General features: G+C 42.6%; 1 protein-coding gene across 1 annotated transcript in view; it reads left to right on the top strand.

Annotated features, from left to right (window-relative positions):
• The window catches only part of A2ML1 (alpha-2-macroglobulin like 1), a 166,173-nt gene that overhangs the window by 20,143 nt on the left and 120,115 nt on the right, over positions 1–25,915 (top strand). The window contains exon 9 of the mRNA XM_058168000.1: positions 20,300–20,414. Coding sequence (XP_058023983.1) covers positions 20,300–20,414 — 115 coding nt within the window. The remainder of the gene's footprint in view (positions 1–20,299; positions 20,415–25,915) is intronic.

The raw sequence follows: 25,915 nt of genomic DNA, 5'->3' as shown, positions 1-25,915 counted from the left end.
CTACTGTTCATTCATTCAATTTGTATAGCCACCCATCTCATACCAGTGACTCTGAAATATATTTTTCATATTTTCACATTTTTCATAGCTTTGCAAATAATTCTCCTATATTTCCTTATCTATAGTCTCTTTCACTTCAACATTTCATCTCCATATTTCTTATTAGCAAAATTCCACACTATTCTTTCTCTTCCACATTCAAACCGCTTATCTTATATCCTTCTCTAACTCTCTCAATTTTTCATTATGAATAATAATTAGTTGTTGTTAGTTGCAAAGTTGTGTCTGACCCATCATGACCCCATGGACAACGTTCCTCCAGGCCTTCCTGTCCCCTACCATCCTCTGGAGTCCATTTAAGCTCACACCTACTGCTCCAGTGTGTTCTGTTTCCCTCCCCCAATACTCCCATCAAAGAGTCAGTCAAAGGCCTTCTTTTCTAATTTATTTACATAGATAAATATCCTGGCCACATCTACCCACGGGCCTGCCAAGTTTCTAGAGATAACGAGGAAATTATAGATAAGGTCAGAATTACTCACGAATATATTCTTCCCTCCATTGATACAGTTTGCCCGTGCAAATTCTTTGCTTTGTCCAAGACAAAAAACCAGGAAGTCCCGCCTCCTATTTATAGTCTCTGCAGATGTCACTGCATGACCATCATTCCTTGGCTTTATTCCAATGCTGCTTCTGCTGCGCGCTGGTCACGCTCATGCAGTCTTGCATCACTCCAAAACTGTTCTTGGGGCGTTGCCAAATCAGAAGAAGGCTCGAGAAAATCAGGCCTTGCCGGCCCCTCCTCCTCCCTTTGAGTGGGTGCCAGGGAGGGAGAGGGCCCAAGAGAAGCAGGGCTTGCCAGGTCTTCTCCCTCACTTTCTGAATCATCCGAGTCCAGGAGTCCGGGTCCAGGAACCTGGGTCACAACACAGTGACTCCATCCAGCCACTTCATTCTCTGTCATCACCTTCTTCTTTTGCCCTCAGTCTTTCCCAGCATTAAGCTCTTCTCCGTTCTCAAAGTTTTCTTAGTGATCTGACATGCATTTCTCCGGGTAGATTATTTCTCATCGCATATCTTGTATGCACTCTATATATCTCATCAATTCCATTTAAAATTATTTCCTTACTTTCTTCCGTCACCACTGTAATATCTCTGCAATCTTCTCTGGTAGGTTTTCTCCCTTTTCCTCCTCAATATTTTGGAATCTTAAGTAATAGTCATCCATGTCCATTTCTAGGGTTATAATTGTTTTTTTCCTGATTTTTATCAGTGGTTGTGAGTCTATAGTCCATCTCTTCCACTTTTTTCTCCGTTGCCTGTTTTTTCTTCCATTAGTTGCAATCGTCATTCATTTTTCCCTATTATCTCTTTCACTTCTTTCGATTCTCCCTCCATTTTTTCTAATCCTTTCTTAAGATCTTCATGTATATAGTGTAATGTATTTTTTAAATCCATATTAACTTTCTCTTGCTGTAATGTAGTTTCTGTTGTCTTTGTTGTGTTGCTTTCTTCCCCTTATCCATCTTATCTCTTCAAATCACCGCACCCAATTTGTAATCCAAATAGTTCAGTTCTCGCGTTTCAACTCTTTCTTTGTTTAGATTCCAAATTCAAATTCCAAAACTGCTCCTGAAACCCTCCAGCTCTTCAGGTTCTTGATACCTTAATCCACTTATGTTTAATCCATTTTAAGGAAGAAAGGAAGAATGTCTAAATCCAAGTCAAAAACAAAATATCCAAAGCCAACCGACAACCACCCAAAAAGCCAAAGCGAGAAAAAAGAAAATTAAAAAAGGAAAAAGCCAAATTGAAAGAAGAATACAAATTCACCAGTTACAAAATTTCAAAGTTTCAAGATTTCAAAATATCCAATCACTCAATATAAGTAAAAAAGGTATAAAGTATCTTCTACCCCCAAAAAATTACAAAAATGAAAAACGTAAAGAAAAAAAGATCCAAAAGCAAAAATAGAAACCATACCAATCACAAAAATTTTTTTTTTAATCCAGGAGGAAAAAGCCAAAAGGAAAAAACGGAGAAGAAGACAAAATATCACTGTCCAAAATCTTCTGATGCTTATCAAGCCTCAAAAAAGAGGGGAAAAAAGCAAAAAGCAAAACAAACAGCTTAATCCAAATAGTTTACAGAAACTTTCTTTCTTCTTTTTCCCGTCCTCCTGTTACAAAATCACACGACCACTTCCTATCAAAAACTTCTTGCCATTTTCCCAAAAAATGTCCAAGGTCATTCTGCTTTTATCTTCTTCTGTACAGTACTCCTATTTAATTTCTCTGTCACCATTAGATGGCACTGCAGTTTATTTAAAATGCTTTTGAATATAACAATAACCCTTTCTTCTTTCCACTTTAAGCTTACAACCCCAAAATTCTAATTTTTAAATATCAATTCATTAGCCATGCAAAATCTCTTTGTTCAGTCTGCTTTCAATTCATTAAATTAATTTTTAAATTTGCTGTAATTAGTCTTTATTAATGGCTTCCGCTTTCTCGCCGCTGTTCCGGAAGTGGGGAGGTAGTCATGTTTCTCTGCCTCCCCTCTCCTCTTTGCCATAACGTTTCAAAAAGCTTTTTAAAGTTTGAGAGATGAAAATTTAAAAGGAATCTTGTTTTCAAGACTTCAGTTTCTCACTCAGATGATTGCCTTGCTCCCCTTTTCTTTCCTACTTCTGTGTGGCCGCCCCAGCTTTTAACAGCTCCTAATGGCTGTCTTCCCTTGCTGCTGGGTCGGAGGCTGATGTTGGTGCTCCAGGGAATTTGCGACTTCCCTGTTCACACCAGCCTGCACCTCCGTTCTTCGCTGTCTCTACGGGACATCTATGATCCACTGGGGATCCCCTAAACAGCTGGGATGTCAGAGTTCTCCCAGAGCCTCAGAATCCACACTGTGTCACCACGATGCTGGTCACGCCTCAGCCTCTAAACTAAAGTATTTGAGTTTTATCTTCAGGATCTGGCCTTCTAAAGAGCAGTCAGGGTTGATCTCCTCTAGGACTGACCGGTTTGATTGCCTTACAGTCCAAGGGACTCGCAGGAGTCTTCTCCAGCACCAGAGTTCAAAGGCCTCAATTCTTTGGCGATCAGCTTTTCTTATGGCCCAACCTTCACAGCCATATATTGCAACTGGGAAAACCATAGCCTTGACTATACGCAATTTTGTTGGCAGGATGATGTCTCTGCTTTTTAGTACGCTGTCTAGATTTGCCATAGCTTTCCTCCCCAGGAGCAAGCGTCTTTTAATTTCTTAACTGCAGTCTCCATCTGTGGTGATCTTGGAGCCCAGGAAAATAAAATCTGTCACTACCTCCATTTCTTCCCCATCTATCTGCCAGGAATTGAGAGGGCCGGATGCCATGTTCTTAGTTTTCTTAATGTTGAGTTTCAAGCCAACTTTTGCACTCTCCTCCTTCACCCGCATCAAGAGGCTTTTTAGATCCTCTTCGCTTTCTGCCATTAGAGTGGTATCATCTGCATATCTGAGGTTGTTGATATTTTTCCCGGCAATCTTAATTCCAATTTTTGATTCATCCAGCTCTATCTTTCTCATGATGTGTTCTGCATATAAGTTAAATAGGCAGGGCAATAGTATACAGCCTTGCCGGACTCCTTTCCCAATTTTAAACCAAGCAGTGGATTTGTGTCCAGTTCTCACTGTTGCTTCTTGACCCACATATAGGTTTCTCAAGAGACAAATAAGATGGTCTGGTACTCCTGTCTCTTTAAGAATTTGCCACAATTTGTTGAGATCCACACAATCAAATGTGTGGTATCTTTTAGCATACTCAATGAAGCAGAAGTAGATGTTTTTCTGGAACTCCCTAGCTTTCTCCATGATCCAGCATATGTTGGCAATTTGATCTCTAGTTTCTTTGTCTCTTCAAAATCCTGCCTGTACTTCTGGTAGTTCTCAATCCACATACTGCTGGAGCCTAGCTTGTAGGATTTTAAGCATAACTTTATTAGCATGTGAAATGAGTACAATGGTGTGATAGTTTCAACATTCTTTGGCACTGCCTTTCTTTGGAATTGGAATGTAAACTGTTGAGTTTTCCAAATTTGCTGGTAAATTGAGTGTAGCACTTTTACTGCATCATCTTTTAAGATTTTGAATAGCTCAGCTGGAATACTGTCACCTCCACTAGCTTTGTTGTTGCTCAGATTTCCTAAGGCCCATTTGACTTCACATTCTGGGATGTGTGGCTCAAGTGACCACCTCATGATGGTTTTCAGGGATGTTAAGCTCGTTCTTGTATAGTTCTTCTCTGTAATTTTGCCACCTCTTTTTAATCTCTTCTGCCTCTGTTAGGTCCCTGCCATTTTGTTCCTTTATCATGCCCATTTTTGCATGAAACATTCCCTTCGTATCTCCAATTTTCTTGAAGAGATCTCTGGTCCTCCCTATTCTATTGTTTTATTCTGTTTCTTTGCACTGTTCATTTAAGAAGGCATTCTTATCTCTTCTAGCTATTTATTATTATTATACACAAAATGACAGTATACACAGCAAATGAGATAACTATGCTGGATTTCCTATCACTAATCACTAGTTGAACACTTCCCAAGCATTTAAGACTGCGTGATGTATCGGCGGATTATGCGAGCAGATCCCAGTAAAGTGGCCTTCTGCAGCTGACCAATGGTGATCTTGTCAGCGCCAATTGTTTTTAAGTGCTTGCCTAGGTCTTTAGGCACAGCCCCCAGTGTGCTGAGTACCACTGGAACCACCTGTACTGGTTTATGCCAGAATCTCTGGAGTTCAATTCTCAAGTCCTGATATCTGGTGAGTTTTTCAAGTTGTTTCTCGTCAATTCTGCTGTCACCACACTTTTTTCTTCTCCACAATCGTAATATCTGGGGTATTGTGTTCCAAAACTTTGTCAGTCTGTATTCAGAAGTCCCACAGTAGTTTTGCTTGCTCATTTTCGATCACTTTTTCAGGCTTATGGTCCCACCAGTTCTTTGCCACAGGCAAAGGTAGTTGTGACAGAAGTTCCAGTGGACCATCTGAGCAACTGTGACGTTGTTTGTAGTCAGTCTGAGCTATTGTCTTGCAGCAGCTCAGTATGTGATCAATGGTTTCATCAGCAAATTTTTCTATTCTGGCTTTGATTACATTCGTTCTGATGGCTTGTTCTTGGGCTGCAAGAATCAGGCCTTCCGTTTCTTTCTTCAGTGTTCCATTGGTCAGCCATAATGAGGTCTTTTCCTTATTTACTTTTCCTTGGATCTTGTCAAGGAACTGTCCATGCAGTGCTTTGTTGCACCAGCGGTCAACTCGAGTTTGCATCGCTATTTTCCTATATTGATACTTGGTTTGCTGTACTTTTAGCAGCTTCCTCTTGTTGACCTCCATCAAAACTGGTTCAACACTGTCTTTCACATAATCTGCCAGAGCATGTTTCTCTTTGACTGTCTGCTTCATTTGCAAAAGTCCTCTGCCACCTACTTTTCTGGGCAAATATAGCCTGTCGACATCACTATGCGGGTGCAGTGCATAGTGTATGATCATCAGTTTTCTTGTTTTCCTATCCAGGCTGTCCAACTCTGCCTGTGTCAAGTTTACAATCCCAGCAGTATATCTGATGAAGGGTATGGCCCAGGTATTTATAGCCTTGATGTTATTACCGCCATTCAGTTTGCTTTTTAGAAGTTTCCTGACCCTTTGTATGTATTCTTTCCTGACCACATTTTTCACTTGCCCATGCTTGATGTTGTCCAGGTGTAGTATGCCCAGGTATTTATAGGCTTCAGGTTGGTGGCACTTGATGGTTTGTTTATTGGGCATTTCAATTCCATCACTTTCTATGATCTTCCCTTTCTTCAGTGCCACTGTGGCGCATTTGTCCAGGCCGAACTCCATGCTGATGTCAGTGCTGAAAACTCGAACTGTATTGGTCAGTGACTGGATTTCAATTTCTGATTTTCCATATAACTTCAGGTCATCCATGTACAGCAAGTGAGAGATTTTCTGTGAATTTTTAACAGTTTGATACCCCAGGTTAGTTTTCTGTAAAATTGTTGACAGGGGGGATCATAGCGATGGTGAACAGCAGAGGTAACAAAGAATCACCCTGGAAAATCCCTCTTTTGATATTGACCAGGCCATAGCTTTCACTTCCAATAAACAGTTCCATTTTCCAGTGCTTCATCGCATTTGCAAGGAGAATACCAATGCACTTGCATATTCCGATGACATCCAGGCATTTGATGATCCAGCTGTGCGGTAGTGAATCAAAGGCTTTCTTGTAGTCAATCCAAGTTGTATGCAGATTTGTTTTTCGGCTTTTGCAGTTCTCTAGAATCATTTTGTCGATCAGGAGATTATCTTTTGTTCCTCTGCTTCCTCATTTGTTTCCTTTTTGCTCTACTGGGAAGAAGTTATTTGCTTCTAGATAGTCCTGGATCCTATCAGCTATGAAGCTGGTCAGCAGCTTGAGCAGGATTGGCAGACATGTTATTGGCCTGTAATTTGTAGGTGTTGCCCCTTTTGCTGGATCCTTCTGTATCAGGTAAGTTTTCCCAAATGTTAACCATTCGCTGATGTTTCCTGTCTGCAGCATCTCATTGAATTGTTTGGCCATTCTTCCGTGCAGGCTGGTAAGGTATTTGAGCCAAAAGCCATGCAGTTTATCATTGCTAGGCGATATCCAGTTTTTGACTTTCTTCACTCTGTTGCTTATCATTTCAGTAGTTATTTTCAATTGGTCCATTTTGTTTTTGGAGAATTTCATCTCAAAATCTCTGATCTACCCAGCATTTTTGTTATAAGCTTTCTCAGTCTCCCACAGATCTTTCCAAAACTGAGTAGTTGCCGTTGTCTCAGGTTTTTCAATTTTTGTATTCCCCGTCTGATTCCGACTCTGATAGAAGCGACTTTGGTCTGATTGGAACAAGTGATTTTGTTTGTACTGGATGATTCTGGTTTCGTATCTTTGTTGTGAATTGTTGCTTGAATGAAGCAATTTTCAATGCTTAATCAATTTTTCTTATGCTAAGCCCGTATTTTTTTATCAGATGTTTCTTGATCTTGCTGTTCTTCAGCTTTTTCTCCTGCCAATTCTTCAAATTGCTTGCATCTGCTCGGGGGCTCTTGATTTTCAACTCCAACCTGGTTTTCCACTGCAGTTTCCCAGTCGATTTTCTAGGGGGCTGTGGCTGTCGAATCCCTCCTCCTCCTCCTCCTCCTCCTCCTCCTCCTCCTCCTCCTCCTCCTCCTCCTCCTCCTCCTCCTCCTCCTCCTCCTCCTCCTCCTCCTCCTTTTCTTCTTCTTCTTCTTCTTCTTCTTCTTCTTCTTCTTCTTCTTCTTCTTCTTCTTCTTCTTCTTCTTCTTCTTCTTCTTCTTCATTGTTATTATTATTATTAATTTGTCAAGCATGTATAAGATAACAGATATAAGTATTAACATGATTATGAATGCAAGTAATGGATACGGATAAATGGGGACAGTAGGGCAGGGATGGTAGGCACTCTGGTGTGCTTATGCATGCCCCTTACAGACCTCTTAGGAATGGGATGAGGTCAACATAGTCTAAGGTTAAAGTTATAGGGGGTTAGGGGATGAAACCATAGAGTCAGGTAGTGCATTCCAGGCTCTGTTGCTGAAGTTTTATTTTCTGCAATCGAATTTGGAGCGGTTTACCTTAAGTTTGTATCTATTGTGTGCTCGTGTATTGTTGCGGTTAAAGCTGAAGTAGTCATTGACAGGTAGGACAGTATAGCAGATAATTTTGCATACTACCTTTAGGTCAGACCGAAGGCGGAGTAGTTCTAAGTTATTTAAGCCCAAAATTTCAAGTCTGGTGGCATAAGGTGTTCTGTTGTGAGCAGAGGAGTGGAGGACTCTTCTTGTGAAATATCTCTGGACTCGCTCAATTGTATTAATGTCTGGTATGCAGTGAGGGTTCCAGACAGATGAGCTGTATTCAAGAATTGGTCTAGTAAAGGTTTTGTATGCCCTAGTTTGCAATACAATATTACCGGAGAAGAAGCTTCGCAAGGTTAAGTTAAGAACTCTTAATGCCTTTTTGGCAATACTGTTACAGTGAATTCTGGCACTTAGATCATTAGAGATGAGTACTCCAAGGTCCTTGGCAGAGTGAGAATCATCTACGAGGTTGTATCTGCCCAGTTTGTATTTTGTGTTCTGATTTTTATTGCCAATGTGTAAGACAAAGCATTTGTTGGTTGAGATTTGGAGTTCCCAATTGTTTAACCATTTTGACACACAGTCAAGGTCTCTTTGTAGGGTAGCAGCATTGTCGGTGGTGTTGAATACTTTTACATCATCAGCAAAGAGAACACAGTTGCTTATAATATGATTGTAAAGGTCATTTATGTAAAATATAAAGAGTGTGAGTCTTAAAACACTGCCTTGTGGGACATCACTGTTAACAGGTACAGGGTTTGATAGGGCGCTCCCTATTTTGATTACTTGGTGCCTGTTTGATAGGAACACAGCTATCCAGTTATGCAGGGATCTGGAAATGCCATAAGTTTTTAGTTTTAGGAGTAGTTTGTTGTGTACCACTGAATCAAAGGCTTTACAAAAGTCTATGTAAATTGCATCTATTGCTTTGCCCTGGTTGAATTGTGTAGTTTATATGTTTTTGCAGTGTAAGAGTTTCAGATTTTAGGACAATTTCTTCCTGAAACCAAATTGTTTGTTAGAGTGTAGGTTGTTTGTCTCTAAGGGAGGGTAATGGATTGGTTTATGATTGATTACATGACTTTGCAGGTGATGCAACAGAAAGAGATGGTCTGTAATTTTCAACTAGGCTGGGGTCACCCTTTTTGAAAATAGGGATGACTGTGGCTAGTGACCATAGGTTGGGCAAGGAACTGGTTCTGAAAGATTTTTCATAGATTATGCTTAGAGGTTTTGCTATGGCAGTGGAAAGCTTTTTTAAGAAGTAGGCACATAATCCATCAGGTCCAATAGCTAGAGATGGTTTTAGGCTGCGTAGTGCCTTTTCAACTTTATTTTCTGTAAAATCGATACGTAGTAGATCGTTGCAATTAGTTGTGGTATAGCCAGGAAATGTGGGGCATGAGCCATTGCTGTTTACAAAGACTGAACTGAAGAAAGTGTTAAAGAGGTTGGCTTTACGGTTTCATCATTACAGTCTTTACCGTTAGGTCCTTTTAGGAGTGAGATCTTTAAGTTTGTTGTTTACAAAATTACAGGCACAGGTGGATTTTGTGCATAGAAGGTTTTCCTCTTGTTTACTGTGGTAATTGATGCAGTCTGTCTTTATCTGGTGGCATAAGATTTTGTAGCGGCTTTTAAAGTTAGCTATGTTAGCCAGTTTTGTTTTTTTGCCAAAGAGATTTTTTTGTGGGGGATTGAAGCTTCCTTATTGTTATGGGTAATTTGTTTTTTCTGATTTTGGGGGAATAGTATAGTTTAATGACTCTTTTGATTTTGAGCAAAAAACATTATAATGGTTTTAGGCAGTATTACAGCCAGTGAACAGAATTTGTCAATCGAGAGATGAGAGATGAGATCATAGTTGGCTTTGATTCCATCGTTATGATATTCTTTGTAAGGATATATATTGAGACAAAAGTAAATCATGCTGTGGTCACTGTTGGAAAAGGATTCTTTTAGTTGTAGACCATAAATTGAGTTTAAACAGTTGCAGAAGATGAGATCAAGGCAGTTGTTGAATCTAGTGTACTTAGTTACTAGTTGATCCAGTCCCAGATTAGTAACAGCATTGTACAGAGTTACATGTATGGGTTCAGTTATACATTTGTTTAGGGTCCAATTAATAAGAGGTAGATTGATGTCACCAAGAAAGATAAGAGGGTGTGGGCAGGAGGCTGCCAATGTTAGTAGTGAAGTTAGCTTGTTCTCATGTACAAGGTCGTAATCGGGCTCTGCAGAGGTGAAATGCTCCCAGATCAGCCGATCTGGTAGCAATGGCGGCGGGTGGTTCGGAGAACCAGTAGCAAAAATCCGCGCCCCCATGCCCATGCCACCCAATTGCCTGGTCACCTGCTTGCCTGCTTGCTGCTTCTTTCCGGCTCACTCATTTTTTTCCACCCGAATGGTAGGAATAGGTTGTAAAAAATGCTTTTAAAAGGTAAAAAAAGGCTCTGACAATCACAGCTGAGCTGCATGATTGTCAAAGCCTTCTTTTTACTTTTAAAAGCATTTTTACAAACTATTTAGATGAATAGGTTGTAAAAAAATGCTTTTAAAAGGTAAAAAAAAGGCTCTGATGATCACAGCTGAGCCACGCGATCGCCAGAACCTTTTTTTTACTTTTAAAAACATTTTTTTCTACCTATTTGCCCGAATACAGTCAGTGCAGTAGTCAATATATAAGTCAGTCTCTCCTTGTTCTTGACATCTTTTAAGTTTTGAGCAGAGTTCATGGGAGCGGGCACATTGTAGTATGGATAGGTCAGAAGTGAGCGAAGTTTGTTATGGTTGGTGTTGGTTTTGGTGACTGAGTTTATTGTATAAATGAATTAGAGTTTGCTGGACTCATTCTTGCAAACGTCCCTGCAAAAGCGTGGTGCCACCGAGCCATCACTGTTCTTGAACTCAGGGCCATCTGGGAGATTTCAATGACTTCATTGGGGGGAGATGTTGATGTCTGAAATTTGCTGATAATGTTGTGAACCTTAGTGATATCATCAGAATCATTGGTGTCTTCTAGACCAAATAAAATAGCATTTGGTTGTTTCTGTTCACATTCAATGGCGTCTTTGATGAGTATGGAGATACTATTTGCTGGGTTGGGTGTTATTTGTGGTAGTGGTTGTGGTTGGATGTTCACTTTTCTGTGTGGTATTTTTTTCCCCAAGAGATGCTGAACGTGCTTCTAAACATGCTTCTATGGAGTCAATGGATGTTAGTCTTGTTTCTATGGTGTTGACCCTATCAAACAGGACAATAAATTTGTCTAGTTTAGGTATGCACGATGGGCAGAGATAAGGAAATGCAGCTGAGGATGTTTCTCTGGTTATTCTCTGGAATTCTGTATTCAATTGGGTGTATCTTTCTCTTTCTCCCTTGCCTTTCACTTCCCTTCTTTCCTCAGCTGTTTGCAAAGCTGCCTCTGACAGCCATTTTGCTTTCTTGCATTTCTTTTTCTTTGGGATGGTTTTAGTTGCTACCTCTTGTACAACGTTGCGAACTTCCATCCACAGTTCTTCAGGCCCTCTGTCTATCAGATCTAATTCCTTAAATCTATTTGTCACCTTTACTGTATATTCATCAGGGATTTGATTTAGTTCATACTGAGTGACCTAGTGCTTTTCCCTACTTTCTTTTTGTCAAGAGAATATGATGGCCATAGCAAACACTCTGTTCCAACAACCCAAGAGACAACTCTACACATGGACATCACCACACAATCAACACAAAAATCAGATTGACTATGCTCTGCAGCCAAAGATGGAGACGTCAGTAAAAACAGTCAGTAAAAACAAGACCAGGAGCTGACTGTGGCTCAGATCATGAGCTTCTCGTTGCAAAATTGAATAATAATACTTTTTTAATTTTTAACTTTTCTATACATATGCATAGACTTATTCTTAAACCATGTTTTTGAAGTAGACATTTAGAAGATACAAACTAAAGGTAATCCTTGTTTACAATTATAGTTGGGACCAACAACTCAGTCGTTGTGAAGTGGTTAGTAAGTGAAACAGAGACTGTGCTTATAATTTTACTTCCGCTTTCCTTTGCTTTAAAGATTGTAAATGTGAAGATTGGTTCTTAAGTTACTTTTTCATCCCAACCGTAACTATGAATGGTCACTAAACAAAGCAACTGCTAAGTAAGGCCTACCTGTAAATGCTACTTTCATTCATTCTTGAGTTTTCAAATGGCTCAGTCATTTATCGTTTCCTCTTGTTTAATTCCTACCACCCAATTATGTGTTCTAAAATGGAAATTTTCCCTTGAATCATATTCATTCAAAATATTGTTTGATTGGTCTCAAAACTAATTTCTGATTTTATTTTTTATTTTTTCTGCTCTTCAACACTTTAATTTTTCATTTTTCAATGGAGCATAAATGCCTTAATTACCAACCAATGCATTCCTATTATCATATGCACGCATAAAACCTAGATGACACCAGTTCATACTTTCTGACATACTTTTTAGCCCTTTCACTCATTATTAAATCTGTACTTTCATTTCTTTGCATGTTTTATCAACTCCACTCTATAAATACAAGACCACCTTTATTCATATTGATGACATGCTTCTGTTTTAGGTATATAGGCATACAACATAAATACTTTTTTTCATTTAATTTATTAAATCATGCTGTTCACTATTTCTTTTAACATTCACAATCTTTCATATCTCATGGACATTGCCAAATGGACACATTGATATTGATGTCCACCATCTGTCATAGGTTTAGTCAACTAGTATGTTCACATCAAGCTTTTTAGTAAGATGGTAATGATACATATTAGTCTACCAGCTCAGTTGTATCTATACGTCATTTCTTGCTAACGATCAGTTTTACTGTATTTTGACCACTATGCCACCAACACAACCAGAGCCCAGTTTTACCCTAAGGACGCTCACACTGTTCTATGAAAGTTAGGGACTGTCAGGCTACCTCCGATTATAATTAGGAAAGAATTCACCTTGACTTCATTTGGAATAAAGAAAAGTACTTTTACTATTTACAGTCTTGATAGCAGCTAAGCTAAGTTGGATCTGAGACAAAATATGGCTAACATATCATATCCCCCCAATTGTCCCTCCTCCTCCAGGAGGTCAGGCTGGTCTGGGCCAATGCCAGCTCCTTCTCGGCCCCTCGTGGTAATCTTCTTCCACAGGTCTCTAGTTGTCAGTCATCTTAGGAATGCAGTGTCTGTTAGAAAAGCCCGCGCTGATAACACTCAGTCGTTAATCACCCCTCCCCCACTGTTATGTCAGCCGACACTCTTAATAGGCTCCTTTCCCTTACCCTGTATGGTGGTATGATACATCACATTTCCTTAATAGTTTTATAATACAGAAATAAACATTTCACATTCTATCTACTGATATAATCATTCAAAAGTATGAAGATTGGAGTGGAGGCTGACATTCGCCCTCCTGCAACAAGGACGCCAGTCCTAGAAAGAAAAAGAGAAGTTAGGGTTTGTCAGGATATTTTTATAGAATTGTGCTATCTTTTCCGAGCACGAACATCTTCTTTGTTCACCCATTCAGCTTGGGATAACGGAAGTGTTTCCAAGCAATAAGATATTGAATTTTATTTCTATGTTTTCTTGAATCTAAAATTTCTTTTATTTCAAAGTGTTGTTCGCCTCTATGAGAATTGGTATAGGAGGGGGTGTATGGTTAGGACGGAAAGTAGATGTGTGTTCAGGTTTCAGCAAGCTCACATGGAAAACGGGGTGAATTCTCCTAAGTGTTTTTGGTAAATCTCGTTGTACTGTCACGCGGTTGATGATTTTACTATGGGGAAAGGTCCCACATATTTGGGTCCAAGTTTCTTAGATTTCTGAGTGGTTTGAAGATATTTGGTGGAAAGATAAACCTTATCGCCCACTTGATATTGTTCTCAGGAGACCTTTTTATCTGCTTGTTTTTATGCGCACGGTGAGCGCCGATCGCCTTGCGAGTCATTTTCCATGTGCTTTGTATTTGATCTATCCATTCTGACAAAGAGGAAACAGTAGTTTCTTCCTTTGGGAGTTCCGAGATAGGAACAAAATCTTGACCTGAAGCTATTTTAAAGGGAGTAAATCCTGTGCTACTATGAATTGAGTTGTTGTAGGCAACTTCAGCAAAAGGTAAGAGGTCTGCCCAATTGTCTTGCTGGTAGTTAACATAACATCGTAGATATTGTTCTAGTACAGAGTTCGAACGTTCACAGCTTCCATTAGTTTGGGGATGATGGGAGGAGCTTAATCCTTGGCGGAGCCAATGAGTCGAAAATTCTTTCCAAAATGGAGAAGTGAATTGAACTCCTCGATCTGAAATGATGCGATCAGGAACTCCGTGGAGTCTATAAATGTGTTGTACAAACAACTTTGCTAGAGTCTTTGAGGAGGGTATTTTTGAACATGGAATAAAATGGACTTGTTTGGAGAAAAGGTCAGTCACAACCCATATAACAGTATTGCCTGAACTTTCAGGTAATTCCACTATGAAATCCATGGATATTTCTTTCCATGGGGTTCCTGGCCTGGCTACCGTTTGAAGTAGTCCAGGAGGTTTTCCCGGAGGCCTTTTGGATGATGCGCAAATAGGGCAACTTGCTACATATGCTTGAATGTCTTTTTTAAGACTTGGCCACCAAAATTGTCTTTTAAGAAGATGCAAAGTTTTCACAAATCCAAAATGCCCTGCCATTTTGGCATCATGGCATCGTTGTAGGATGGTTTCTCTGAGTGATAGAGGAACATATAGTTTTGTTCCAATCCAAGCTAGTCCATCACGGAGTGTGCATTCATGGGAATGCGCTAAGTACCAGTCATCAGTGTTTAAAGCTTCTTTAAACGACTTGGTCAGTTCATCTGGGAGTGAGGGTTCAGCTTTTGAGTGGCTTCTAGTTATAGCCGGGGCTGCCAACTGTTGCACGGGAAGTATTGGTCGAACCACCTCGGAGCGAGTGCAATTGTATTGGGGCAAACGTGAGAGAGCATCCGCTAAGAAGTTTTTCCCCCCAGGAATGTAATGTAAAGTGAAATTAAAGCGGTTAAAATATTGAGCCCAGCGGGCTTGTTTAGGTGAAAGTTTTCTAGGAGTCTTTAGGGCTTCTAGATTTTTGTGATCAGTCCAAACTTCAAAAGGATGATTTGAACCCTCTAAGAATTGTCTCCACGTTCGTAGAGCCCAATGAACTGCAAATGCTTCCTTTTCCCAAATAGCCCATCGTCTTTCAGTTTCAGTCAATTTTCGAGAAGTGAAAGCACAGGGTTGTAGTTTACCATCAGCATTGTTTTGGAGTAAGACGGCTCCGACTGCTACATCACTGGCATCAGCTTGTATTACAAAAGGAACATCCATGTCAGGGTGTTTTAAAATAGGTTCGGCGGCAAAGAGTCGTTTCAATTTTTCAAAAGCTGCCTGACATTCCATTGTCCATTCGAGAGGTAATGATGGTTTGGGTTTCGTGTCTCCTTTAGTTTTCAAGAGGTTGGTGATTGGTAAAGCAATTTGAGCAAAGGAGGGGATGAATTGACGATAGAAATGTGCGAATCCTAAAAAACTTTGCAGTTGCTTGCGTGCGTGGGGGCCCATTCCAAGACAGCTTTCACTTTTTCTGGATCCATTTCTAACCCATCAGCTGAAATGCGATACCCTAAGTAGTCTATTTTAGTTTGATGGAAATCACATTTGGATAGCTTACAATACAGTTCTGCAGATAATAACTTTTTGAGAACAGCTCTTACTAGTTTAATATGTTCTTCCATTGTTTCGGTATAGATAAGTATGTCGTCAAGGTAGACAAGAACTTCTTTGAACAAATGCTGATGGAGTATTTCATTTATTAGTTGCATGAAAACTGCGGGCGCCCCCTGCAGTCCAAAGGGTAGTACTCGAAACTGGAAACATCCTAGTGGACAGTTGAAAGCGGTTTTCCATTCATCCCCCTCCTTTATACGAACTCTGTAGTAGGCTTCTCGCAGGTCCAGTTTGGTGAAGAACTTTCCCTTCGCTAAATGTGCTAACATATCTTTCATGAGTGGCATGGGGTATATGTTTTCGGCGCACACCGCGTTTAAATTCCTATAGTCAACTATAAGACGAAAGGAGCCATCTTTCTTTTCCCGGAACATCACTGGCGCAGCCACGTGAGGTCTAGCCGGTTGGATAAAACCCCGCTCTAGGTTTTTGTCTATGAATTTACGTAGCTCCCCCAATTCCTTTTGGGTCATGGGATAAGCTTTTGGTTTTGGAAGCTTTACCCCCGGAAGGATGTCTATGGCACAGTCAATAGGCCTATGGGGAGGAAGTACGTCTGATGCTTTCTCACTAAAGACTTCTCGCAAGTCCCAGTATTCCTTGGGTATCCTCTCCTCCCCGTCTATCCGTTCGATCATTGCCCCCAACGTATCCTGGTGCATGGCCACGGTAGATCCCTTCTTGGGTTCCCCCTTTTCCCCTTTTAATGTTTTGGAACGGAAACGTAGGACTCCCGTTCTCCAGTTAATATGGGGGTTCCATTTCCGCAACCATGACAGGCCTAGCAACAGGGGTTGGTCCATTCCTGGGGCTACTATGAAGTTCAGAATTTCGCGGTGGTCTCCTATTATCATTTCTATGGGTTCTGTTACGAAATGGGCGGGTCCTCCCCCTGCCACAGAGCCATCCAACTGGGCAAACGCTATGGGCCTACTTAGGGTTCTCAATCTTAGTTCCATTTTTTCTACTAGTTCGGGACTGACCATACATCTAGTGCATCCAGAATCGAGTAGTGCTAGCAGTTCCCCCTTATTACCCGAAGAGGGTACATGTAGATTGACTGGGATGTCCAAGGGGCCCCGTGCCCAATTCACCAGAAGGTCTTCATCAGACTCTGATGTGGTTTTGCTGTCGTCAGTATCGGTCGACGCTTCGCCATCCTCCTTGATGGGCGTGCCCTTCTTGGCAACGCCCTCCCCCACTTTTGCCGGCTTACGCGCCTTAGCCGCTGGTTTCACTGGTTCCTTTTCACCACCAGAGGTCGTGCTTGGTATCAACTTAACCCTACAGTCGGCTGCTCGGTGGCCTTCTTTCCCACATCTGTAGCACGCAGACGAACGTGGTCTTCCACCCTCCGATCTAGGGACGTCCCTATAGGTGCCTCCTGGGAACCGGACAAGGGATGGCCCTCCAGTGCGCTGTCTTCTGCCACGGTCCTTCACTAGTTTGATTTCCATCTCTGCTGCCAGGGTGTACCAGCCATACAGCGTAGTTGGAGAGGCTCGTGCTCGACACAGTTCATAGAGGTCTCCATTCAGACCATCTTTGTAAATATCCACAAGGGTCACCTCCGACCACCCTCTCATCAGGGGAACTAAATCACTGAACTCCTGGTTATAATCAGCCACCGGTCTCCTCCCTTGCCTGATGGTTTTCATTCGACCTTTGGCCTTCTACTCTGCCAAGGGGTCCTCAAACCTCCTCCTCAGTGCAGTCATAAAATGCTCGTAGTTTTGCAGTAAGGGGGAGTGGTTGGTATATAACGACACATACCACGCAGCTGCTCTTCCGGTCAAATTGTGGGTCACAGCTCTCACTTGTGCTGCCTGTGACCAATAATCTTCCCCCCAGTCTATCATGTGGTCATTCACTTTCGCCAGGAACAGTCCCAACTCCTTCGCATTTCCATCAAATTTCTCTGATATGGGGGGAATTTTTGGCTTTTTCCTTCCCCTGCGCAGCCTTGCTTGATCAGCAGGTGGCGCGCGACCCCCATCCAATTCAGCTTCCTCTGGGGAGAGGGTTCCCGGCTCTGGCTCTTCAGAAATCTCACCGTCCTGGGAATCACCTCTAGCTGGCCCCTTTGTCTTATCTTCCTCCTCTTCTCCCTCCCACCTGGAGGACCGAATAGGGGATTCATACCTTTGGCGAGCTGCTTGTCTTACTTTCACCTCACGGAAAAGACGAAATGCTTCCTCCAACTGGCGTTTGTCTCTTATCTCTCTCTCTTCCTGCCAATCCGAAAGTCTCACCGTCCTTTTTTTCCCCCTTTTTGTTACTCCAGACTGAGGCTCTTCGGTACTTGGTTTCCACCTTTCCTCTTCCAGCTTTAATTGCTCAATCCACCGAGCTCTGCAATCTTCCAGCTCAGGGTTAAAAGTGTCAGCAAAAATTCCTCCGGACGCCTCCCCCAGCTCAGCCGGCAGCTGGCCTTCCATCACATTTGGGTTTTCTCCCCCCCCGGTATTGCGATTGCAATCCTGGTTGGTAGACATGATGGGAGATCCAACTTAATGTCAGGCTACCTCCGACTATAATTAGGAAAGAATTCACCTTGACTTCATTTGGAATAAAGAAAAGTACTTTTACTATTTACAGTCTTGATAGCAGCTAAGCTAAGTTGGATCTGAGACAAAATATGGCTAACATATCATATCCCCCCAATTGTCCCTCCTCCTCCAGGAGGTCAGGCTGGTCTGGGCCAATGCCAGCTCCTTCTCGGCCCCTCGTGGTAATCTTCTTCCACAGGTCTCTAGTTGTCAGTCATCTTAGGAATGCAGTGTCTGTTAGAAAAGCCCGCGCTGATAACACTCAGTCGTTAATCACCCCTCCCCCACTGTTATGTCAGCCGACACTCTTAATAGGCTCCTTTCCCTTACCCTGTATGGTGGTATGATACATCACATTTCCTTAATAGTTTTATAATACAGAAATAAACATTTCACATTCTATCTAGTGATATAATCATTCAAAAGTATACGAAGATTGGAGTGGAGGCTGACAGGGACTCTGATCTAGAGGCCACTTTGCAAACCTATAAATTATTGTCCATTAGCTAGAAGTTAGACACTTAGGATCTCCTAGGATTTTGAGAGATGTAAAGGGGTAAGGCCCTTAAGATAGATCTGTACATAATAAATATGTTTGTCAGAACATTAGAAGGATTAACCCTAACTCATTTGTTTGCTTTTTGGTGCTATCCACCCTTTTAACTATACTGGTACCTACAGCCATACTCTCCCTAAACCTAAACTTCTTATAATGGTTGAAAGGTGGCTGGATTATGTGTTGTGGTAGCAAATTCTAGACTTTAAGTATGTTCTATAAACATAACAAAAATTACTCTTTTTTATTTGACTTGGGATATCTTATTTGCTTCATTATGAATAATTTTATATGCCTTGATAATGTCCTTTTACCTTCTACACTTCTTTTTTTTAAGATAAAGAGCTCAAAGAATAGACATCTGGAATTGAAGTATCTTGACCAAATTAACTGCATTTTTCCTTTCTAACTCTGCAGTGAGGGGTGCTGAACAGAATGTAATACAGGATTACAAGTTTAGTCATATGAAAGATTTAAGAGAAGTACTATAATATCCACTTTTATTTTTTATTGCTTTCCTAATAGCTCCAAAGACAAAGTACCATTTTGCAAAACTATAAGATCTTCAACCAATATATTATATATGTTGCATAAAATGGCAACTCTGCACCTATTCTCCACTCTCTTGTGTAGTTAGAAAGTGTATGAATTGAAATGTCATTAATATGTATTTTCACATTGTTTTGTATCATTGTATTAGATCATGTGCATTTCACTGAAAAACTTTATATTAATTTTTCTTCAAGGGCAAATACAGGTAGTCCTCTATTTACAAGAGTTTATTTAGTCATATGTCCCTTTTTTCAGTCCAATATTAACTTAGATAAGTTAATATTGCACTGAAAAAAGGGACATATGACTGTTTTTCACACTTACAACTGTTGCAGGATCCCCATGGTCATCTGATCAAAATTCAGACTTTTGGCAACAGACTCATATTTAAAATGGTTGCAGTGCCACAGGTCATGTGATTACCTTTTGCAGCCTTCTGACAAGCAAAGTCAGTGAGGAAGCCAGCTTCACTTAACAACCATGTTACTAACTTAACAATTTAACGGAATGTAGGAAAGGTCATAAAATGGGGCAAAATTTAGTTGCCAACTATTTCCCTTAGCAATAGAAATTTTGGGCTCAACTGTAAGTCATAAGTCGAAGACTACCTGTATCTCTAAACAGATGTGGTAGTGCAGTGGTTAGAATGCAGTATTGCAGACTAATTCTACTGACTGCCAGCAGTTAGATCCTTATAGGCTCAAGGTTGACTTGGCATTCCATTCTTGGGAAGTCAGTAAAATGAGGACCCAGATTGTTGGGGACAATATGCTGACTCTGTAAACCAATTAGAGAAAGCTGTAAAACAGCGGTCCCCAACCTTCCCAGCTTTGTGGACCAGTGAGGGGAGGGAGAGGGAATGGTTCTGTGTGACTGGCAAGTGTGGTGTTCAAGTTCAGTGGTGTTCAGTGGTGGTTTTCAGTGGTGTTCAGTGTTCACCCACTGCTTGCATGGCCTGATTCCGAATGGGCTGTGGCCCAGAGTTGGGGATGCCTGCTTCTGTGTGTATCAAAGATAGATCAGATGCTGAAACATTTTTGTTCCCACTATGCTGCTGGGCAATTCAATGCATACTAATGGTACAACAACAGCATTGTATTTCAAAAAATATCTAAGCAGTTCTGAGTAACTGGTATGACACAAAAGAATCACAATTCACCTGTTCAATGTGTTAGAGTTTGAGCTGTGCTAATCATTATTTCTCTTTTGTTTTTATAACTAGACAGACAAAAATGGCTGTGCCACTTTTACTATTAACGGGATTGATATTAATCTGTTTGAAAAAGGCTACAGGAACCTGATAGTATTATCTGCAATAATGAAAGAGGAAGGAACAGGTACAAGGAAATGCAATGTTTATTGTTGTTCTAAGATTCACTTTTGCTTTGTTTATATTTGTAAACATTTGACAAATCTATATTTGTCCATGAAAATCCCTTGTGGGATATAACAGAAGGTGAAATACCACTATTCATTTATTTTAAAGATTTGTGTGCTGACCATTTAAAACAACTGTGGGTGACTTGCAAATGTGATAACCTGTTGTGGTCCGCCAGCAGCCTGCCAAGCTGGCAACAGAGTTAGACAGTGATGAGGCTGAAGAAGAACATGGGCCAGTTCTGGAGGCTGGGGAAGGCCCGGATGAGGGCTCTGCGTCAGAAGCAGAGATGGGGCCAGAGCCATCGGGGAGTGATGTGTGGACTGCAGAGCGTCCAGAGGCTGACAGTAGTGAAGCAAAGAAACAGGAGGAGCCTGTTCCTAATGCACACATGAGAAGAGCTGCCAGAAGGCAAGAGCAGCTAAAGCAAAGAGGACGACTTGGGAGTAGGGCCAAGAGATGATTGGCCCCTCCCATAAGGCTTAAAAGACCAGCAACAGCATTTGGGCTCTTTGCTGGAAAACAACGTTGATAGCTTTGTCTTGTTGCATTTGTTTCGTATCGGTGTCTTCTGAACTTTTGCCAAGAAAGGCCTTTGGCAGTTTGCCTAATTGGACCAAGGTTCGTGATAGGACTGAGGAATTGTGTTGAGAGGAATTTGCTTTAATTTAGTTGGACTACACTGGGAATGAGTTAATTCTCAGCTGTTCTAATAAAGTTTGTTTGTTTTTATACTATTGAGTTTCCTACTACCTACTTGGGCCTGGGTCACAACATAACCACTGTAACCACCGTCTTCCAAGGGTCTGAATTTTCCCCTTTAACAGACGTCAGAATAACAGAGTTGGAAGGGACCTTGGAGGTCTTCTAGTCCAACCTCCTGCTCAAGCAGGAGATCCTTTATCATTTCAAACTGGCTGTCCAGTCTCTTCTTAAAAGTTTCCAGTGATAGACATCCACAACTTCTGAAGGCAAATGTTGCACTAGTTAATTTTTCTCACTGTTGGGAAATTTCTCCTTAGTTCTAGTTCTGTGTTCTCAGTTCTTTCCTTGATTAGTTTCCATCCACTACTTCTTGTCTTGCCTTTTGATGCTTTGGAAAATAGATTACCCCCTCTTTTTTTGCGGTAGCCCCTCAAATATTGGAACACTGCTATCATGTCACCCTTAGTCCTTTTTTTCTTTAAACTAGCTATATCCAATTCCTGCAACTGTTCTTCATATGTTTTAGCCTCCAGCCCCTTAATCATCTTTGCTGCTCTTCTCTGCACTCTTTCCAGAGTCTCAACATCTTTATATCATGGTGACCAAAACTGGACGCAGTACTCCAAGTGTGTTATTATCAGGGCCTTATAAAGTGATACTAACATTTCAGGTGATCTTGATTGTATTCCTCTGTTAATGCAGCCTAGGATTGTATTAGCTTTTTTGGCAGCTGCAACCCACTGGTGACTCATATTTAAGTGATTGTCCATTAGGACTGCAAGATCCCTTTCACAGTTACTGCTATTGAGCCAAGTTTCATCTACTCTGTGCCTGTACATTTGGTTTTTCCCACTATTGAATTTCACTTTGTTAGATAGAGCCCAGTGTTCAAGTCTCTTTGAGAGCCATTGGGATCCTGACCCCATCTTCTGGGATGTTGGCTACTCCTGCCAACTTGATGTCATCTGCAAATTTGATGAGTTTCCCTTCTATGGCCTCATCTAAATCGTTTATGAAGATATTGAAAAGTACTGTGTGTCAGGTTCCAAGTAATGCACCCATCACAAATTGAACTCCAAGGCATTCTGTTTCCTAAAAGAACAAATTTATTTAGATACATTATCTTGGCATGATCTGGTGGAAAGCCAGTACTAAAGCTCCCGTGCTTTCCACCCCACTATAAGTACAAGTTTTGGAGGCATTCTCTGTGTCAACCCATTTCCAGCATTATGGGTCCAATGAAGAGCATGGCAGGGGCCCCGCCGATCAGTGACCCATCGACCTGTTCGAAATGTATGGGTCGGGTCATCTTCATCCTGATCCTCAACCTTAGGACTGCGGGCAGGTTGATTAAACAGCGGGTGCAATCTGTGTCAATTATTGTCCTTAGCTCCTCGCTGGCCCCTGTCTTTGGCGCTATTATCTTCACCTTTTTGGCGAAGGCATGGATTAGTTCACTCACCATCAGGTCATCTTCACCCTCGTCATCGCTGTAATAGGTCTCTGGCATCCCTTCGGTTTCAATGGTGGGGGAGGAGACTTCTGCAATCTGCCAGGTGGATTTTCCTCCTTTCCCCTCTCCTCTTTAGATCCCTCCTCTGTGTCATGGGGTCAGGAGCCTCTAGCTTGGAGCCATCTGTAGGGTGCTCAGGCTCTGTGGACCCCTCAGCTAGTTGTGAGGGGGTCTCTCTCTGCCCACCCTGCTTTTGGGTTTGCAAGGGGGGCTTTCCTTTCAGCACCTCCAACGAGGAGTTGTTGGCCTCGTCAGACTGATCCAGGCCTCTCCTTGCTTCACCCGGTGTGGGGATGCCCTCCTGCCGAGTTGCCGTTCTGGATGCTGCTGCTTGACCTGCGGTGATGTGGCCAGCTGATGGGGAGGAGCAGCAGCAGCTGAGGGGGGAGGGGTCCCACCCATGGTCTTCAGCTTCTCAACCTCCGCCTCATTCAAGCTTAGCAGGTGAGAGCTCTTGCTGTCCCTGCTGACTTGCTTCGCAGGCAAGGCTGGAGCTTCCCCTGGCCTTAGGGGAAAATGCCGGCTGAGTTGACGTCTTGGCCGCGGGCCCTCATGGGTCATGGGGGCAGTGTCCTGCAAGCTGGGAGGCTGGGTCAGCTCCAGTGGCTGCAGTGGCTAGGGAACAAAGGCCCATGACAAGCTGAGCCAGCCACAGCCCGTGTCTTACCTCCCTCCAGGCTGCATCAAGACCAGTGCTGCGGCAGCAGAAGTATGAAGGCCCGTGGTAAGTCGAACCAACCACTGGCAGTGTTGCAGCCTCTTTCAGGCTGTATCGGGCCAGGTGGCGGCTGGGGAATGAAGGCCCATGGTGGGCCGAGCCATCTGCAGCCGAAATCATAATTCCCACCGGGCTGCCCTGGGCCCACTGGTGGTTGGATGGTTGTTGCTCATCTTGCTGGGGTTTCCTGGGAGGATCCCCAGGTCCTGGTCGTGGGCTGGCCTCGGGGTTGCACAGCTTTGTCTCACCCAGGGCTGGCAGGCACCACTCCCTTCCACAAATGGCAGTAGCCATCGGTCCCCGTGGCGATTTTCCCAGTTGGGCCCCGATCGCAGCCCCGCAGGCCTCTCAGTTGGCCATGGGGAGTTCCACTCAGCCGCTCCACAGAGGTTCCAGGGATGGGCTGTCGGCCGAGCAGGTGCCTCTTTGGTTGGCCCTCAACTTACGCCTCAGCTGCTGACCAGTGAGCTGGAGGGATTGGTGTGGGAAACGGGCCTGTCTAAGATAGAGACCCATCCCACCACCTTCGAGGGTCTCATGGATCCAGCAAGGGCTTCACTCGGTCAGGGAGGGGGCCACTTGCTGAGCTGGCACTGCGGAGGTTGGCTCTTGATCCATGGTGGGGCAGCAGACTGGTTGGGAGGAGATGTCACTGAGAGGGATGAGCCCCCTCCCTCACTAGGTGGGGTTCCTCTGGGGCCAGTCTAGGCGGCATGGTTCTTCCTTTTCCAGGGCCTGACTCGGCCAAGTTTGGCTGGTCGGGGCTTTGGTGGCCACTGCCGGGAGCTACCACAGGCATGGCAGAAGTGTCAGCCTCTGCTTTATTTTAAGTGTATTTCACCTACTAGACTGTTTTACTGTTTTATTACTTCGTTAAAGGTTTTCTTCTTACTGAATGTCTTACATGATTTATGGAGGCGGGGGGGAGGTTTGTACTGTTGCCAGCATTCGGCTGACATTGCATGTGTGTGTGGGGAGATAGTCTTTCAAACAGACGTTTGAACTGATTTGGCGCGTGAATGTAACGGGAGTTGCCTGCTTCGCATTCCATCCAGAAGATTGACAGAGGGAGAATATCAGAAGTGAAACTACACGTGGCCTAGGAGGAAGATGACATTGGATTATGACTGTTTGAACCCTAGTGGGAGGAGGGTTCAGGAGAGGATATGACATCTCTGTTTTAGAATCCTTTCCATCTCTGTTTTAGAATCCTTTCAATTCTGGCTTAGCTTTGTTTGCAATCTGACGTGTTTAGTAAAAATTACCAATTTCTTCAAAATGATGGAGTTGTGTCTTTATTTTCTTAAACATTGATCGGAGGCAAGCTGACAGGAAGTTTCTCCCGGCCGTGGAGGAAATTGCTGACTGAGCTGGTGCTTCTGACACAAGTTCTCATTCTGTGCCGAGGCAGTAGGCCAGTGGGGAGGCTGGGTCAGCCTTGGCTGCGGCGCATAAAGGGCAAAGACCCATGGTGCGTAGGGCCAGCTGCAATCCAGGTCGTAATTCCCAAAAGGCTGCACCAGCCCTGCTGGCTGGGGCTGGGGGCGGTCAGGAGAGTGGTCTTCACAGCACCCCGGCGGGCTCTGCTGCAGCCTCAGGCAGTCATGGCTCGGCCCACTGGAGTTCCTCGGGGGGGATCCCCTGGTCCCAATCATGGGTTGTCTTCAGGGGATCATGCGGCCTTGATTCACCCAGAGTTGACAGGCCCCACTCTCTCCCTCAGGTGGTGATGGCCATAGGTATCAGATCCATGTATCTGCCATTCTTTAACTGGAGAAAACTGGATGTGTGCAATTGGAACTCAACACCATTTTCTCATGCCAAAGCCTGTTGGAGAACACTCCTCCAAAGGATATTGCAGTGGTGAAATAAAAATTTTTTTGCTACCAGTTCTGTGGGCATGGTTTGGTGGGTGTGGCTTGGTGGGTGTGGCTTGGTGGGAGGGGGTCATGTGACTGGGTGGGCATGACCAACTTTGTTTTTTACTTTTTAAAGTATTTTTTACTACCTATTGCCTGAATCGGTAGTAAAAAAATGCTTTAAAAAGTAAAAAAAAAAAGGTTCCAATGATTGCATGGCACAGCTCATTTTTACTTTACAGCTCATTTTTACATTTCTTTTTACTTTTTACTTTTAAGCATTTTTTTACTACCAGTTTTCCCAAACCGGTAGTTTTTATCACTACCGATTCGCCCAAACCAGAGCGAAGTGGTAGCATTTCACCCCTGGGTTGTTGCTGTTTGGCTTGTGATTGAACTTTCTAAAATCCAAAGCCAACTTTAAAATATTAATATTGAAAATGCTGTGGCAGTGAATAGTAGTTTAATAAAATAATTGGAGGGGGGACAGGTGAGTGTGAAAATGGCATGCAAATACAGGTGAAACTCGAAAAATTAGAATATCGTGCAAAAGTTCATTTATTTCAGTAATGCAGCTTAAAAGGTGAAACTAATATATGAGATAGACTCATTACATGCAAAGCGAGATAGTTCAAGCCTTGATTTGTCATAATTTTGATGATTAT

The sequence above is a fragment of the Ahaetulla prasina genome, chromosome 2 (assembly GCF_028640845.1).
Source record: "Ahaetulla prasina isolate Xishuangbanna chromosome 2, ASM2864084v1, whole genome shotgun sequence".
Lineage (NCBI taxonomy): Eukaryota > Metazoa > Chordata > Lepidosauria > Squamata > Colubridae > Ahaetulla > Ahaetulla prasina.
This window is presented reverse-complemented; position numbering and strand designations above follow the sequence as displayed.